Source organism: Chlorocebus sabaeus, chromosome 2 (genome assembly GCF_047675955.1).
Source record: "Chlorocebus sabaeus isolate Y175 chromosome 2, mChlSab1.0.hap1, whole genome shotgun sequence".
NCBI classification, from domain to species: domain Eukaryota; kingdom Metazoa; phylum Chordata; class Mammalia; order Primates; family Cercopithecidae; genus Chlorocebus; species Chlorocebus sabaeus.
This window is the reverse complement of record NC_132905.1, coordinates 25,383,681-25,402,387: the sequence shown is the minus strand read 5'-3', so window position 1 is coordinate 25,402,387 and position 18,707 is coordinate 25,383,681. Positions and strand designations below refer to the sequence as shown.

Below are 18,707 nucleotides of genomic sequence, written 5' to 3'. Positions count from 1 at the left end.
TTCAAATCAAAGCAGTCTGACCCTAGGATGGGTTCCATTAATGGTGATGTGACACCAAGCTCTTGTTGAGTTTCTTCCCCAGCCAGCCTTTCCTCCCAAACTCCCTGTGTCAGCTGTGGCTTCTCTGGTATCCCTGTCATTGGCTGTGGAACCTCAGAATCACCTCTGATAAATAGCTTGGCTTTGGTGACAGACAGATATGGGTTTGAGTCTTGACTCTGGCTCTTGTTGCTGTGTGGCCTTGGGGAAGGTGATCCTGCTCTCTGTTTCTTGGTCTCCAGGTGTGTGAAATAATGTGGCAATATCTGGTGGGCTTCTGTCATTGCCTGTCCAGTGCCTGTCCTTACTCTGAGAACTGTCTCTTCCCGTCCCCATCCGCAGGGCCGTCAGTCTTATATGACAGTCTTCTATGACAGACTTATATTGTCACAGTCTTATATGACATTTACACTGACATTGACTCTGACTGTATGACTGTGGCAACCCAGTGATTCCATGTTTTTTTGTTTTTGTTTTTGAGCTAGAGTCTCACTCTATTGCCTAGGCTGGAGTGCAGTGGTGCGATCTCGGCTCACTGCAACCTTCATCTCCTAGGTTCAAGCAATTCTCCTGCCTCAGCCTCCCGAGTAGCTGGGATTACAGGCATGTGCCAGCATACCCAACTAATTGTTTGCATTTTTAGGGTCTCGTCATATTGGCCAGGCTGGTCTCGAACTCCTGACCTCAGGTGATCCGCCCACCTCAGCCTCCCAAAGTGCTGGGATTATAGGTGTGAGACACCATGCCCAGCCAATGATTCCATATTTATTGGAGTTGGAGGGGTCCATGGGGAACGGTGCTTGATTTGAGCTGACCAAAGTCCTTCCCCAGGACTTTTCAAGCCAAACTTATGACAAATAGCTGGTTCCACTCCAGCGGTAATAACTATGAGATGGGAGGCTTGGGAGTGGTTAGCGTCATGTTTACTTCGATATGGAAGAAGTTCACAGCAGAAGAAAAGATGACATGCTGAGAGCACGGAAGTGAGAAGAGAGGGGTCTCTGGTCCTGGCTCTCCTGAGGCCGTGCTCCTGAGGCTGGGCCTCCCATAATTACCTGAGACCACAGCATTCTTTCAGTAATGCCCTGTTGGACCTAAGCTGGTGACTGAGGTTGATAATACATGAGGGGCACTTAGCACATTAGATGGAAAAAGTAAGTCCTCAATAAGTGGTAACTATTATGACTTTTTTTTTTTTTTTTTTCCTGAGGCAGAGTCTCGCTCTGTCGCCCAGGCTAGAGTGTAGTGGTGCTATCTCGGCTCACTGCAGCTTCTACCTCCCGGGTTCAAGCGATTCTTCTGTCTCAGCCTCCCGTGTAGCTGGGACTACAGGTGCCCACCACCATGCCCGGCTAATTTTGTGTTTTTAGTAGAGACAGGGTTTCGCCATATTGGCCAGGCTGGTCTCAAGCTCCTGACCTCACGTGATCCACCCACCTCGGCCTCCCAAAGTGCTGGGATTACAGGCGTGAGCCACCATGCCTGGCCTATTATGACTATTATTAAGAAAGCACAAGCCTGGGCAACATGGCGAGACACCCACCTCTACAAAAAATGTTTTAAAAATTAGCCAGATGTGGTGGACACCTGTGGTCTCAGCTACTTGAGAGGTTGAGGTGAGAGGATCGCTTGAGCCTGGGAGGTTGAAGCTGCAGTGAGCTGTGATTGCACCACTGCCCTCCAGCCTAGGTGACAGAGCGAGACCCTGTCTCAAAAGAACAGAAGAGCACAGACTCAGTTCAAATTCACGCCTTTAGAGGCAGTCACTGGAAGGAGAGAAGGTTACATTCTATTTTCTATAGACACCACTGTGAGCTGTGGGGAGTCCAGGAAGCCTCCTTGGGAGGAGCTTGAGAGGAGGGTGGAAGACGTCTTGGCAGGGGCTGGAATGAGGAGATAGGTCTTGCTGAAGCAAAGAGCTGGACAGTTTGAGGACTCAGCCCCACCTCCCCTGGTCCAGGCCCATAGAGGCATCTCTATCTGTTCCTCGCCGTCAGCACAATGGTTTGTCCACAGGCCCGTGGACAGCCTCCTTTACAGAAGCCTCTTGCTGAGCACAGGATACAAGGATGAGAAAGACGTCAGCCACACCGGCATGGATGGGCAACATGCCGGGGCAAAGCACAGAGGGTGGCGGGAAGACTTAAGAGGGGCATACCCAAAGAGGGCTTTCTGGAGGGAATGACATCGAAGCAGTGACCTAGGAATGAATGATGATACTAGCTAATATCCATGAAGGATAGATTGCATGTGAGGTGTTTCAGATGCGCTCTCACCTTGAATGTAATCCTCTCCGCCACCTCAAGAGGGAGGCCACGGATCATGCCCCACTGAGCAGATTACACAACTGAGGCTCTGCTAGGTGAAGTGTTTCCTGGTCACACAGCTACAAAGCGGTGGAACTTGGATTTGAGTTCAGCGCTGTCTGCTTTAAAGTGTGTTCTGAACCACAGAAATGAGAGTAAATGAGAGTCAGGGTGGGAAGCAGATCAACCCCTGCAGCTGGAACTAAGAAGATCCAGTTGAGTTGCTGGATAGGAGGCTACTGAAGCAAGCAGGGGCTGGGACACACCAGGCCTTGCAGGCTGTGGGTAGGGGGAGTTTGTGCTTCATCCTGGGGGCAGCTGGATGATGGAAAAGGCCAGGGCTGGCTCTATAACTCTACAAGGTAAGCATCCTGCCCACAGATGCAGGCTGAAGTACCAATGCACGAGCCTGTGGCCCATGCACCCTGGGTGACAGGCTGCCTCCTGTGTGTCACCTGCCTGTTGCAGCTCCCCCGCCCTTGGCCAGTCGCTGGAGAGAAGGAGCCCAAGGACTCAGGCCCTCTTCATCTGGAGCAAGAAGTGAGCTGGGGATTCTCAGCCAATCACCAAGCTATCCCTAAATGAGCCATAATCACCCCTGATTGCTCCTTTGTCGGGCTGGCTCTCAGAGCCACTTCCATCTGAGACTGTGGGGAGGGGCCCTTCAGACCCATGTGCACTGCTGGTTTCCTATTTTAGAATAAACACATGTGGTCGGGGGCTGGACACTCCCTGAGCACTCAGAGATACAAAAGGCAGGCACAGATGAATGTAGGGGTGAACAGAACCAGTCCCCAAGGTGAGCAGGAGTTTATAGCTGGTGAGCCACTTCTCCGGTCCTTGGGGCCAGATCATATCCCTATTTGATGAATGAATAACAGGCTCAGAGAGGGGTTAGTGTATTCAATCACAGAGTGCAGACAATGGAGCCAAGGGACATTTCATTCATTCATTCACTCGCCAAATATGTATTGGGCACCTGCTATGTGTCAGGCACTCTGCTAGGTGTTCAATACAAACCCAGACCTTTCCCCATCATGACAACAATAACAATAGCCAGAGTTTATTGAGCACTTATTAAGTGCCAGGTGCTTCACTACCTACATTCCATGTGATGTCTCCTCAATCCTCCCACCAGCACTGTGGAGTGATGCAGGTACGCGGATGGGGCGGGAAGGGTTTCTCTCTGTCTCCATCCCAAAGGTTGGCATATGCCAAAGGTGACTCACAAATAGTGGCATTTGAAGGAGACAGGAACTGAAGAGCTAAGGGGATGAGAGAAAGGGTCCAAAGAGGAGGGGTGGCCTCAAGGTGGTGACCACATGGTGACTACAGGGGATTGGATCAAAGAACTCACCCTGCAGAGGGCGGGAAGCCCAGGGAGCTGATTAGGTACAGCCACAGATTGAACTGTGTTGAGAGATCCTACTTAACACGAGTAAAAGCCTCCTCTACACCTTCCTTTGAATGCTGTGTGTAGCTCCCAGCTCTGACCAGTTTAACAGTGAATGATCCACCCCTTCTTCCCCCTCCTGGGTCACAGTTCTAGGCTGATCATTGTTATCCCCGTTTAATAGATGAGTAAACTGAAGCAGAGAGGTCATGAGTCACCTGCCCAGGGTCACTCAACCAGTAGTGGCAGAGTTGATTCCAGAGCTGAACCCTGAAGCAATGTTCCCCTCAGGCTGGTCCTGGACCCAGTGGTCATGAGTCTAGCCTGGGAACCCCTCAGAACTTGGCAGGCAGTGGATAAAACAACCTCAGCCCCTCACTGAGAAACAGCAAGCCCCTCCCCCTCCTGCATCTCACCCTCCCCACGGCCCAGCTCCGCTCAGAGCTATTAACCAGGTCACGCTGGCTTGTCCCAGTCCAATAGTTCCCTTAATTGCCTTTTTATAGCACGTCGTACAACTGTTCATTACGCTGTCATATTTCCCCTCGAAGGCAGCAGTGGGGGAGCCAAACTGAGGACGGGGACCCATCCGGGTGGCAGGGGCTGTGTGTGGGGCACCAATGTGTGAAGCTTATTTTCTACTTGGTCAGAATGAATTAAATGCGTGCTTCTCACACTTGAGTAATACAGGAACCACGTTTAAAGGGGAAAAAAGTCACAGCCCCCCATCAACAATTGACAAATTATCTTTATTACAATTTTATGAAAATATGTACAGACAGAAAGCTAGGTATCAACTCCTTATCCTTTTAGCTCTACACAATTGGAAAAGCAGAGACAATATACCAGTGCAACAAAAACAAAGCCTCAATATCAGACATTTCAAAAGAACGCGAGTAATTTAATGTGAGGGCTAGTGTGTGGCTGAAATGAAATCACACTTGCGCAGTGAATATGGTTCAGCATTTAGCCCCCCTCTGTTCTTTTGTCATAAGGCCCATGACAATTAAAGCAGTATTTGGTCATCCAGGAGACCTAGAATCTGCTGGTAGGTTTTTTAGATATAAAATAATATAATATAAAATTGGCCAGGCGCAGTGGCTCACGCCTGTAATCCTAGCACTTTGGGAGGCTGAGGTGGGTGGATCACTGCAGGTCAGGAGTTTGAGACCACCCTGGCCAATATGGTGAAACGCCATCTGTACTAAAAATACAAAAATTAGCTGAGTGTGGTGGTGGGTGCCTGCAATCCCAGCTACTCAGGAGGCTGAGGCAGGAGAATCGCTTGAACCCAGGAAGTGAGAGGTTACAGTGAGCCGAGATCATGCCACCGCACTCCAACCTGGGCAACAGAGTGACTCCGTCTCAAAAAAAAAAAAAAAAAAGATATAAAATAATATAAAATTAACCAATTCTGAGAGAGAGCTCACACAGCCTAGGTTGAGAAACAATAAATGTGTCCCGGGAGCCTCTTTTTTGAGATGTAGTCTTGCTCTGTCGCCCAGGCTGGAGTGCAGTGGCACAATCTCGGCTCACTGCAACGTCCACCTCCCGGGTTCAAGTGATTCTTATGCCTCAGCCTCCTGAGTAGCTGGGACTGCAGGCACACGCCACTAATTTCTGTATTTTTAGTAGAGACGGGGTTTTGCCATGTTGGCCAGGCTGGTCTCAAGCTTCTAACCTCAGGTGATCCGTCTGCCTTGGCCTCCCAAAGTGCTGGAATTATAGGTGTGACCCACTGCACCAGATCAAGCCTTTATCAGCTGTGCAGGTCTAAGCCATCCTATGGGGAACAGCCATGTGTCCTTGGGGCTGGAAAGCCAGGACACAGGGCCCAGACCACTGAGGCCAGATCTCACCCAGACTTTAGTGAAATCCACAGGGTCTTCTGAGAGCACCTACTATGTACCTGGCCTTATGCCCTCCCACCTCCCTGTCCCGGGAGTTGCCTCCATAGTCGGGAGGGAGACAGTGGTGCCCCAGAATAGCTGTATATACCAGTCAGTGCAGGGAGAATGCCTGGGAATCGACACAAAGGGACATTTGACCGGGGGAGCCAGATCTGGATTGCAGTCTTTCCCTGGAGCCCAGAGACCCAAGCCCTGCCCTGCAGACTCACCTAGAGTGCTGAGGTTATAAGGACAGCTCTGATCCTGCGTTCGACTCCTGAATCCGCCACTACCTAACTGTGAGACCATGGGCAAGTCACTTAACCTCTTTGCATTCCAGGATCCTCACCTATAAACCAAACATAAAACCAACCCATGCTCACGGGGATAGTGTGAGGCTTGTCCATGATGTGGTGACACAGGGAAAGAAGGCACTTAGCTTAGAACCTAGCAGAGAAGAAGCATTTGGTAAATGTTCGTGATGATATCTTTCCCGGATTCCAGCTCGCAACAGAATTTGAAGAGAACAAAAATGTCTAGATTGGGCTTTTAGACTGGAGGTTATGGACTCACCACGGGTGGGTTTAGGGATATGAAACCTTGTGCAATATTGTGTGTGTGTTTCTAGAAGAAGGATCTACAGTCTCACCAGATGTCCATGGGGGCCGTGACCTAGAAAAATCTTTGGTCGCTCGCTGAGCTAGGTCGGGGTTGGCAGAAGCACTCAGTCTTAGCTCAGGCTGCCATGATAAAGTGACAAAGCCTGAGTGGCTTAAGCAACAGAAACATATTTTCTAACAGTTCTGGAGGCTGGAAGTCCCAGATCACAGTCCAGCAGGATTGGTTTCTGGGGAGGGCTCGCTTCCTGGCTTGCAGACAGCTGCCTTCTCCCTGTGTCCTCACGTGGCAGAGAGAGAGAGAGAGACAGAGAGAGAGAGAGAGAGGAGAGAGAAGAGAAGAGAGAGGACGGTCTAGTGTCTCTTCTTATAAGGACACTGATCCTATCAGATTGGCATCCCACCATTTTTACCTCATTTGACTTTAATCACTTCTATAGAGGCATCCCCAAATACAGTTACATTGAGGGGGAGGGCTTCCACATATGGATTTGGGGGTCATAATTCAGTCCGTAGCACTCAATGAGATAGATTATTCTAGATCTGGGTGAAGGCAGGTTTTGACCAGCAAAGGCTGACCCTTGAGGCTTCTAACTAAAGCAAGGACCACCTGCAGCTCCCCTGACCCCAGTGATCAACATTCCTCCCAACCGTCGTCTTCCCTGCTTGTGCCCATCCAGTTATCCATTTCCCCAAGTCCACTCCTGCAGACCCTGCCTGCAGTCTCCTAAGATGACAGTGGGCTAGTCTCAGGATTGTGAGAATTCAAGGAAACAATCCTGAGAGCGTACTTTCAGCAGTGCCTGGCACACAGAGGGCACTCAGTAAAGGCGAGCTTTGCACCTGGAGAGTGTAGGAGGTCAGATACACGGCCCCTTTACACTGCTGGAGCCCAGGATCCCTGTCCCAGGGTTTGCTGGAATCAGAGCCCCAATATAGCTGTCTCTCTCAGTTATAACCAGTGACCCACAGATTCCTAGAGACCTAGAATCTGCTGGTAGGTGCTGAGTGTTCTTGCAAGGAGTCCCTGAATCCGGGTGTGCACCCCAAGCCTTAGATTAACAAAAATCACATCTCACACACCTATGTAGGACTGACTTTCAACTACATAAAAGATGATGTGAGCATAAAAGACAAATCCATTCAGAAGAGCTACTGTTTTCATAATTCAGAGCTGGATTTTGGCTGTTGTGTGATTCTTGGGAAGGAGGAAATGGCTTTGTGACATTGACTTAATTCATCTCCATGAATGAGCATCTACTGTGTGCTGGCGACACGGTGGGGAATATGACTGACATGCTCCCTGCTTCCCAGCATAACTGAAGCTGTGTTCTCAGGACAGCGTGGGAACCATTGGTCTAACCCACCAAGTCAGGTCCGGGGCCCCTCCTTCAGGTCCAGGCAGCTTCTTGTTTTAAAGGCTGCTGAGGGCAAGACCTGGGTCCTCATGTCTCCTGTTCTCTGACCCCTTCTCAGAGCTGTCAGTCCAGAAAGCATGAACCTTGAACCCCAGAAGTCATGAAATGCAGCCTCCCTTACCCTGAGGCAGGACTTCTCTAGACATTGTCTCTGATAGGACATCCAGCTTCTGCCTGGACACCTCTGGAGATGGGATGCTCACTATGTGTGCAAGGAAAACCGCTAGTACATACACAGTCATGAATGTATTTTCATATGTCTTACCCTGAGCTCATAGCAACACATGGTCAATGACCCACTTGATTTGTCCCATTGAAGGGAGACGAATTGGGGTCTTTGTTCCATGCATGGGCCCCCATCTGGCTCTTCAGCCTTGCTGCCCCTCTCCTCCCTTGTGCCCAGGGACACAGCATCAGGAAATTGGGTTTTGATTTGGGGAAAGGTGAACATGGCTCCCTCCAGCTGTAGGAAAACCTCATCAATGTCCCAACCCCAGGGTACTTGGGGGTGGGAGTGGTTTATGAAGCCAGTGCCTGTCCCCTCAGCAGGAAAAGACTTGCCAGGCAGACTTTGCTCTGGAAAAGGAGGACTCTGAGCTACAGGGGAGGGGGAGGGGGCTCTCTGTGATCATTCAGCCCCGAAATGATGCTTATGATGTTGGCTTTCCAGGCCATTAATTCAAGGACTCCATGCCTCCCCTTCCCCCATGGTGCTGTCTGCTCTGGGAGATAAGCCCAGTTCTATTTAACCCTATTTATTCCCCCAAAGTGACTCCCATCTCTGTTAGCCAGGCATTTAACCCCCTGGGTACTGAAGGCATCAAAGACAGAGAGATTGAGTTCATGTGTCAGGAGCGGGTGCGTGCATTTCACCTGGGCCCTGGCTTCAGGGGATCTGATCCAGGTCCTTCCTAATCCAAACTCCTCATCCAGAAGTCCTTGCTTCACAAGGCTTGGCAGAAGTCCTAAGAGAAGGTAGGAACCTGTGTGGCCCTGGCAGGAGAGACCCTCTGACACCCCTAGGTTGGGTAGCAACAGCTCCTGTTCTCTCCCCACATACCCTCCCAGTTCTTAGTTTCTTAGTCACAAGATCTGGGTTCTGGCATCAGCAAAAGAGGAAGGCTGTGGCATTTCTGCCACTTTTGTGTCCCACTGGCTGGTAGCTGTGTCCAGCAAGCCCTGCTTCCATCTCTGTCTCCCTGCTTGGTCCTTTTTATGTCTTCCCTGCCTCTTTCTGCCCTTTGTTGTCTCCTCTTTTCCCCTTCAGTGATCACACAAGAGTAGTCCTGACTACTGGTCTCAGTGTGACTGTGTGTGTGTGATTTCTTGTGTATGGGAGCTTGTCAGTGTGTGTGTGTGTGTTTACCTGTCCTTGCACTGCTGTGTGTCTGAGCCTGTTATCCAGGTGCCTCTGCCCATGCAGAGGGACCCGCCAGTGTCTGTCCTGATTTCTTTGTATGGCAGGCGGTCTTGGTACAAATCTTGCATATGTCTATCTGTGTGCTGGCCTGTTTGTGACCTGTGTGTTGCTCTGTCAATGTACTAGAATGCTCTGTTCAATCTGCTAGAATCTCTATGTTGTCCTCATGTTTTTGTACATCTATCCATCGGCTTGTCATGCTCTATGTGAATGTATATGTGTATTGTGCTTCAACTCAGGGGACCAGCCTACTGCAAAATCCTCTCCTAGGGGACCCCTCTAGAGGAGTTATTTGGGAGAATTTGGAGGTTAATGGCTTCACCAGAGCAGAGCCCAGCTCAGTACCAGCAAGGGAAGTCATTAGTCTCCTGAGCTCTGCCCTCTCCCTGCTCCTGACTTCCAGTCCCTTCTCTCTAGGTCAGCTTGGGACTGTGAGGAATAGGGACAGAGAGCTGCAAAGACAGAAGACGTACATTCCAATTCACTCAACCCCAAGACCCAATCGGAGGCTTTTTCTTGTGCACTCCCATTTCCGCCCCCCGCCCCACACTGAGAACTGGCCATTGAGTATAGTAACTACAACAATCATAAAATAATTGCTGTCACGTATTGGGCATGCAGCACCTGTTAAGCATTTCATATACAAGAGTTCATTGAATTTTCTCAATAATTCTATGAGGCTGTTATTCTTATTTTCACATTTTAGAGATGAGGAAATGGAAGCTAGGAGAAGTCAAGGAAGTAGTCAATGTTACAGAGTTAGTATGTGATGGAGTAGAATTATTCAATAAAGTGTGGGTTGTTTGAGAGCTTGCCACACCTGCCTTCAGCCTGGGAAGAGGCATTTATTACAAACAGCAGGAAAAGAGGGAAATATGGGAGTTCCTTTCCCAACTGCTGGCATCTAATTATAGCCAGGGGGACTAGAATCTGATTTTGAATTTCATCTCTTTGGACAATGAAGTGGCCAAATACCAAACAACAACCAGGGAGAAAGGATGTAAGGACAAGATGAGGTAGTGCAGGGCAAGGCATGCTGGGGAGAGCCTTAGGATTCCTGGGGGTTCTAGCCGGGCTATAACCTGGATTCTGTGTGACCTTGGGCAGGACACTTCCTTGCTCAGGCCTGAGTTTGCTTGTCTGTAAAACTAGGATAAATGTGAGGTTCTGTTGGGATGTTTGGGGGAGGTTTAAACACTGCAGAAAGGAAAATTGGACTGAGGGCTTTCTAAGGTCCCTCCTAGACCCAAGAATTGGAGTGGGGAGTGTAGGAAGAGACTATGCTTATGTCATCGTGACAATTCCCAGAATAGCCAGAACAGAATCACATGCACAGGAAGAGCTGTGAAAAAGTTCACTGAATGAAGGAATAAATGACCCTATCTCTTACCGATGAAAAAACATCACAGCCCACTTTAGATTCACTTATCGGAGAAGGCATCAGTGGCTGTCCTAAGGTCTGGGTGTAATGGGATGGAGGAGGCACTGGGGAACCCTACAAAGACCCAGCCTCTGTCCAGATCATCTTATGTGGGCCAAAGAATTTCACCAGAAACAGAAGGGGAGAGGATGGTGATTAGGATGTGGAGGTCTTTGTCTACAGGAATCTGTAGGGAAAATTCTCTCTCTCTCTCTTTCCTATATCTGAGAATTGGGGTGGGCCGAGGGTCTCTGTACAGGGCAAATTTCGGAAGGGGGATTGCTTCTATTTCGAAGCTTCCTTGGAGGAGAGGATCTCTGTGTTTGGAGGAAGAATCTCTTTCCTGTCTTTGTTCTGGGTTCTATCATGACTTGGAGTGTCTGTATTTGGAGGAGGGTTCTATGGAGAGGTCTTTTTTTGTTTTGTTTTGTTTTGTTTTTTGGTCTTAGTAGCTGGAGGCTAAGAAGAGGATTTCTGTCTTGGTTTCCACCAGGCAGGAGTTAGGGGCTTTCCAGAGCTTCTGGGGAATGTAAGGGGGTACCTGGGGAGAGGTTAGGAGCATCTCTGTCCAATGTGGTGGAGGTTCCCTATCTGGAGAGAAGCCTCCTCCAGGAGACTGGGAGGTGCTTGGGCTGGGAGGAGGTGGCAGGAGGCGGGAGGGTGTAGAGAGGGAAGCCTGTCTTGTCCTGGCAGCTCCAACTCTCTGGCCAAAGCCCTCGGGCCGCCCTACTTGTGCGCTGACGTGAGCTAATCTAGAAATACTGCAGAGAAGGAGTGGACTGGGGTTCCCAGGGAGAAAGGGCCTCGGGAGAGGGGAGATAGGCAGCCGCTTCCTTTTTTGTTTCTTTCGGTTTTTCTGTCCGCCCCCGCCCCCACTTCCAGTCGCAGCCGCTACTTCTCCATTCAGGCTAGGACTGCCAGGTGAAGCCCTGCGGTTTACTGCTCAGGAGGAGTCCGGCCAGGACCTCAACTGGGGACTTACACAGGGACCCATTCAGAACAGCGGACCTTCACGGAGACTACTACAAAGGGACTCACACAGGCACGAACGTAGGCAACGCCATTCGGGAACACATACGCAATCCAACACACCAGCTCCGGCACACACACTCGAATGCGCACAAAACCACACAGACACAGAATACACGCGGTTACCAAACCTCACTCGCGGAGGCCACACTGATCCAGCCTCAAGCAGTGTCTGATGCAGCATTGGTCTTTGTCTCTGGGTCTCTCCCTTACTCGCGCTCACACACTGGTTCCCCAATCAACCGTCTCTCACCGCCTGGAGGCGGCCGTCGGAGCAGGGCTCCAGCGCACCGCGAGCCTCCGCTTCCTCCGTCCTGCAGCGCCGAGAGCCCTTCTTTCCTCCGCACCTGGCCGTGTCTGCGCCCCTCTCGGCTTGGACATTCGCAGACCCGCTAGGAGGCTGCCAAGAGGTGTCCTCATAGAGTCCTGCCTTCTTCCAGACCCCCCAAACGGAAAGAAAGCGAAAAGCCAACCTTTCGCCTCCATTCTGCACACATTTGGAGAGCGGCTGGTGGCGAGCGATCCGCACAATCGCTTTCCTCGCGGCGTCCCTGGACGGTCGGAGAGAGCCCAGGTGACTGAGCCTGAGGCTGAGCTTCCTTGGGAGCGATCCATGCCAGACACTTATACCCGCAAGGGGGACTCGCGGCCAGGTTTAAGGGCGAAGGATGGGTGCCAGGGAAACAGACTGACTTCTAGACGACCCGCTCCTCCAGAGACTGACAACTCAGTCCTGCGGGCTTTCGGGGCGCCCAGACCAGTCCTTAGCCAGCGGATCTGGGGCTGCACAGCTGCCGGACTCTGGAGGGGGTGGTCCGGGGGCGGGAGACTACAAGCATCAGCCCATGCCGGCCCCCTCCCTCCCTGCGGCGGCGAGGTGGGAAGGGCCAGGATGCGAGCTTAGCACCTCCCCTAGAAATGCAGCACTTCGCCCCCCCTCCCACCTCCCCTGCCCTGGGCGCTCCCTCTTTCACGCGCTCCCTCCCGCCTCCTTCCCAAGGGCGCCCTTCTCCTGCCCCCAGCTCACGTCTGAATCCCTCGGCGCCCCCTTTCTCTTATCCTAGCCCCTTCCTCACGTCCCCTGCCTCCGGGTATTTCCTTTCTCCAGGCCCCCACCCCCGCACCGCCTGATTCCGAGGGGCGGGAGCGCATTGGGCCGCGCACCGGTGGGGGCGCCGCGCCAGCTTCGCGTAGCTGCTCTGACGCCGTTGCCGCCGCCGCCGCCGCCGCCCTCCGCAGCCCAGCCCGCGCCCCGCGGCAGCTCCGCAGTGCACTAGCCACTGCCGCCGCCGCCGCCGCTCTGCCAGACCTGCTGCCAGCTTGCCCGGTCCAGCCCTGAGCGAGCCTCGAACGCCGGCTGCGAGGGTCATGAGCCAGAGAGCCCCGGGGCGCCGCGCGGAGAGCAAGCGGAGATAGCGACTTTGCGCCCCCCCGGCCCTCGCCGTCTTACATCGCGTTCCCCGCATCCTCTCCTTCTGTCCTTTCCGCTGTCCCCACCGCCGCCATGGCCACCTTGCTCCGCAGCAAGCTGTCCAACGTGGCCACGTCCGTGTCCAACAAGTCCCAGGCCAAGGTGAGCGGCATGTTCGCCAGGATGGGTTTTCAGGCGGCCACGGATGAGGAGGCGGTGGGCTTCGCGCACTGCGATGACCTCGACTTTGAGCACCGCCAGGGCCTGCAGATGGACATCCTGAAAGCCGAGGGCGAGCCCTGCGGGGACGAGGGCGCTGAACCGCCCGTCGAGGGAGACATCCATTATCAGCGCGGCAGCGGCGCTCCTCTGCCGCCCTCGGGTTCCAAGGACCAGGTGGGAGCTGGTGGTGAGTTCGGGGGCCACGACAAGCCCAAGATCACAGCGTGGGAGGCAGGCTGGAACGTGACCAACGCCATCCAGGTGAGCTCGGGATTCCCAGTTCTGCCTGCCCTCCCCCCTCCCAGCTCAGCCTGCCAGGCTCTGCCCCCGACAGAGTCACCGGGTGATCTCAGCCTCGAGACCCCCTCCTGAACCCAGGAATCTCCCTTTCTCCATCCCTCCAAGCCCTGCGCGGGGACCTACGCCCCCAGGCGGTGTCTCCCGCCCTAACCCACACTCCCTCCCATGGCACCAGCTGCAAGACCGCTAGGCTGAGGTTCGGTTTGAGACACCTGTCCGGAGACACTGCAAAAGTGAAGGAAATTGGGGCGGGGGGAGCGGGGAGGGACGAGAAAGAAAGAAAATCAGGATTGGAGGGCACGATTTGGTCTTGGACTCTGGAACGGATTCACAGCTGCATTTTTGGGAGGAAAGAAGAAGGGGAAATCACTGAGCTCGGAGTCTCCTCCCCCCGCACACACGCATTGACACGCACACGTACACAGGCAGGCACACCACATACCCACAGCCCCCCTTCCCACGAACAAACGCGCAGGCACAGGCGCACACGACATGCATCTATATATAGACCACAGTACTATCCCCAAATGCACCTGCATACACCCCTACATCTCCATACACAAAAGCATGTACCTGCACATACCAAACACACGAATACTCGTTTGAACATATGCATACACACATGCACAGAGGCATGCAGAGAGGAACCAGCCTGCTCCCTCAGGTGCTGCCTGCTGGAGACATACAGGTGTACACATACGAACGCACACACATGCTCCCACACAAGCACATTTAGTCCGCAATAATCCGGCATTACCTGTGCACAGACTCACCCCTCTCGCCCGAAATCCCGGCTGCACCGCAAAGAGGCGGCCAGCTTCTCCGCATGTGACCCTGGCGAAGCCCTCTCCAGAGGCTAAGAATGACCCCTGCTCTCTAGGCCCTCTCCCCTTATTCCCACCCCCCACTCCCCACCAGGCAGCGCAGGACTCTTCCACTGGGAGTAGGTTTGGAGTCTTGGCAACGACCTCCGAGCCAGCAGTGGCTGGCAGGCTGCGGCTTTCTGGGCGGAAGGAGACTTCAGCTCTAGGCACCCTTGGACCCTTACAGCTTGGCTCCGCGGCGTCCCTAGAGCGCACTATCTCTGGGGCCACGGAAGGCAGGTTTCCTGGGAGCAGAGGCCTTCCAGGGGTTGCTCGATATCTCGGGGTCAGCAGGACTCCACCGGGCCCTGAACACAAGATGGCCCGACCCAAGGCGCTTTCCATTCCGGGTCCCGGCGAGACGGCCTTGCTGGATCACGGACCCGGGGCTGCTCCCGCCTTCGCTGTCTCCCGCGCCTTCCCGGGGCGTCTTTCAAAGCTCCGTTTGATAGGCCCCAAGGGAGGCCAGGGCAGGAGGCTGGAGGCTTGCAGGCCTCCAGGACCCTGGATTTCGTTAGCTCTTAGTCCCCATGTGGATTCTAAACCGTACAGCCCTGTCCGCCCGACCCTGAAGCTTCTGGTTCTAGACTCCTGCTCGGTTCGGCTTTCCGGCCCGCCGCTCTGGCGCCTTCCTGCCAAGCTCCTCCTCCTACTTGCCTCCGCAGCCTCCACTTAGTCCCCTTCTTTAGGAATCGCCCTCGCCACACTGTAACTCCACCCTTGTCCTAAGACTCTCAGTTTCCAACCCTGCTTCCTCCTCCCCGCGCCATGCTCCCCCAAGCATGTCCACATTGTCTCTGTTCTTGCCTCCCAGGGGAGGCACATGTCCACATTGTCTCTGTTCTTTGCCCCACCTTCAACCCCTCTCCCTCTCTACTCTATCTCCTTTCCCCGCCACAACTGCCGCCTTCAACGTTCCTCCTCTGGTTTGAGCCTGAGACTCCCGAGTTTCCTTCTTTAGCTCCCGTGACCCACTCCAGCCCCACCACAAATCCCGTGCCCTCTCTTTCCAGTGGCTCAGGCCCAGCTCTCTACCTTTCTTAGCGCCCCTTTCCGACTACCCTCCCTCCTGCCCCTTCTCATCTCCTCCCCCAACTCCTCATTCTGGTCGTGTCCCCAGAAACCATCCCGAAGTATCTCCTTTGCCTCCTGTGGCTTCTGCCTATTCTCAGCCCTCTTCCACCCTAGCCCTCTCGCTACCTCCAGCCATTAGCTCACCTTTCCTTCTCAGATCCATCCATACATCCCTCCCTCTCCATCTCTGGCTCGACATCGGGGCTCACTATTAGCTCCCCTACATCCACCCCGCAGCCTGCCCTTAACCTCTCCTCCCCGGCGACTCAGACCCAATTCTCAGTGTCTTTAGCGCCCCCTTCTGGCCACAGCGTTAAGCCACGCCCCCCGGGCCCCTCATCGGTTGCTAAGTTCGCTGAGCGTCCGCGTCTGGTTGCCTCTCCGCCCCACAGGGTATGTTCGTGCTGGGCCTACCCTACGCCATCCTGCACGGCGGCTACCTGGGGTTGTTCCTCATCATCTTCGCCGCCGTGGTGTGCTGCTACACCGGCAAGATCCTCATCGCGTGCCTGTACGAGGAGAATGAAGACGGCGAGGTGGTGCGCGTGCGGGACTCTTACGTGGCCATAGCCAACGCCTGCTGCGCCCCGCGCTTCCCCACGTTGGGAGGCCGCGTGGTGAACGTGGCGCAGATCATCGAGCTAGTGATGACGTGCATCCTGTACGTGGTGGTGAGTGGCAACCTCATGTACAACAGCTTCCCGGGGCTGCCTGTGTCGCAGAAGTCCTGGTCCATTATCGCCACGGCCGTGCTCCTGCCTTGCGCCTTCCTTAAGAACCTCAAGGCCGTGTCCAAGTTCAGTCTGCTGTGCACTCTGGCCCACTTCGTCATCAATATCCTAGTCATAGCCTACTGTCTGTCGCGGGCACGCGACTGGGCCTGGGAGAAGGTCAAGTTCTACATCGACGTCAAGAAGTTCCCCATCTCCATTGGCATTATTGTGTTCAGCTACACGTCGCAGATCTTCCTGCCTTCGCTGGAGGGCAATATGCAGCAGCCCAGCGAGTTCCACTGCATGATGAACTGGACGCACATCGCCGCCTGCGTGCTCAAGGGCCTCTTCGCACTCGTCGCCTACCTCACCTGGGCCGACGAGACCAAGGAGGTCATCACGGATAACCTGCCTGGCTCCATCCGCGCCGTGGTCAACATCTTTCTGGTGGCCAAGGCGCTGTTGTCCTATCCTCTGCCATTCTTCGCCGCTGTCGAGGTTCTGGAGAAGTCGCTCTTCCAGGAAGGCAGCCGAGCCTTTTTCCCGGCCTGCTACGGCGGCGACGGGCGCCTGAAGTCCTGGGGGCTGACGCTGCGCTGCGCGCTTGTCGTCTTCACGCTGCTCATGGCCATCTATGTGCCGCATTTCGCGCTGCTCATGGGCCTCACCGGCAGCCTCACGGGCGCCGGCCTCTGTTTCTTGTTGCCCAGCCTCTTTCACCTGCGCCTGCTCTGGCGCAAGCTGCTGTGGCACCAAGTCTTCTTCGACGTCGCCATCTTCGTCATCGGCGGCATCTGCAGCGTGTCCGGTTTCGTGCACTCCCTCGAGGGCCTCATCGAGGCCTACCGAACCAACGCGGAGGACTAGGGCTCAAGGGCGAGCCCCCGCCGCGCTTCCGCGCTCTCCCCGTTCTCTCCTCCCCCCTCCCCCACCAGCCCAGTGCGCCCTCCCGCCGCGCTTGGGAAGCCAAGCTTTAAACATCTCTGGTTCCTAGTTTCTGATTATTCGGGGATGGGGGGTGGGAGGGGATAGGGATTCACGATCCATCGCGTCTGCGTTTCTGTTGTCTTTTCTTTTCCACAACACCCTGGTTTTGGGGGAAGGCAGGGCGCATTTGCGGGCAGGGTTCTCTGTCCTTCCAAGTGGGGCCCTGACACTGTGGTTCCAGTCACCAAGGGGGGTGGGAAGTGAGGGAGAGGGGGCGCAGCTCGCAGGCGTGGAAACTTGACCTTGGGGGGACATTTCACATCCATCCAGTGCTCGGAATCTACAGCGTCCAGCCATTTCCAGCAAGAGCGCTTCCCTTTCCGGAGACGTTTCAACCCTGCAGCGGGAAAGGCTGACTGGGAAATCCATTTTGGGCGGGAGATTTCCTTCAACGAAGCCGGGAGGCGAGAAGCCGCGGCGGGGCCAGCTTGCCTGCCGGTTTTCAGGAATCTAAACTCTCATCTTGTGCAATTTATCAGGTGTGGAACTGTTCTACTGTGCGTGTGGTGTGCTCGTGGTGAATAAGATGAAATGTATATCAGAAAAAAATCTATCTCTAATTTAGAGTGCGGTGCATAATTATATCCGCAAATAAAGAAGAGACAAAGGCTTGCGCGGCCTGGTGTCGGGTTTGTAAGTTCGTACCAGCCGGGATCCCCTGGCGCTGGGAGGAGTGGGAACTGGCTCCCGCCGGCTGAAATCGGACATGGGGAGCAGCTGTGGTTAAAGGGTCGGGGCAGGGCTCTAGGGAGCACAAAGATTAGTTGGTGTCGAGGAGGCTTCAGGTATGAGGAGGAAGCAGAAGACGGAGAGTGCTGTATCGGCCCCTCGGCTGCCAGGACGAGGTTTGTTCTAATCTCTCCCCCGGGGCGGGTCCGTCTGAGAATTTGGTGGAGGTTCTCAACTTCCAATCTCAAAACAGAGTGGGACAGGAGGAGCTTTTATGGACCAGAACCTTATAAATTTGTTCAACAAATATTTATAAGCAGCCGGTCAGGGCTGGGGCAGTGTTGGAAACCTAGAGAAAGACACTCAGCCTTGCCCTCCTGGAGCTTACAGTCTAGTGAGGTGGAGATAGGCAATAAACAAGGGCAGGCAGGAATCCACAGCCTGACTTCAGATTGTGAAGAGGGCTATAAGGGAAATCAGAAGTGGGCTGTGCCTTTCGCCAGGCCCCCAGAGCCAGGAGCCAATCTGGCCTGGCAGGAGGCATCTCCCACAGCGGAGAACCCCTCCCTGCAATCCAAGGTGGGGTTTGCACAGCCACAGCAAAGGGATCTGACTCTAGAATCGACAGCCTCAAGCTGTAGGGCCCCAGTCTCTCCTTATCTTGGGTAGCCTGTCTGATAAAGTGTTTGCCTGAATTACCCAAAAGATCTAGTCATTTTTTGTGCTGATCCCACTCCAGCTGCAGCACTTGCACTGTCTCCAGGAGGGCCAGTCCAGGAACTGTTGGGAAAGGTCAGAGTCAGACTTTCTGGGGGCAACTAGGAGTGCAAGTCGGTTGGGTGGATTCCGGTGTCCTCTCTCACCACGGAGGCAGAGGCTTCGTTAGCAACGACCTCTCCAGGTGCGAATGGTGCAGGAGAAAGAAGCCGGGGAGAAT

General features: G+C 54.0%; 1 protein-coding gene across 1 annotated transcript; it reads left to right on the top strand.

Annotated features, from left to right (window-relative positions):
• Nucleotides 1-12,485: 12,485 nt before the first annotated feature.
• Nucleotides 12,486-18,063, top strand: SLC32A1 (solute carrier family 32 member 1). Its single transcript, XM_008017528.3, has 2 exons — nucleotides 12,486-13,425; nucleotides 15,794-18,063. Exons 1-2 carry the CDS (start codon nucleotides 13,036-13,038, stop codon nucleotides 16,979-16,981), a joined length of 1,578 nt encoding a protein of 525 aa, XP_008015719.2. The 5' UTR covers nucleotides 12,486-13,035; the 3' UTR covers nucleotides 16,982-18,063.
• The last annotated feature ends 644 nt before the right edge of the window (nucleotides 18,064-18,707 follow it).

What these genes read in the sequence shown, in the direction of transcription:
- SLC32A1 (XM_008017528.3), top strand. Translation starts at nt 13,036, where the DNA reads ATGGCCACCTTGCTCCGCAGCAAGCTGTCCAACGTGGCCACGTCCGTG. An exon ending in ACGTGACCAACGCCATCCAG is followed by an intron (nt 13,426 to 15,793) that starts GTGAGCTCGGGA and finishes TCCGCCCCACAG; the next exon opens with GGTATGTTCGTGCTGGGCCT.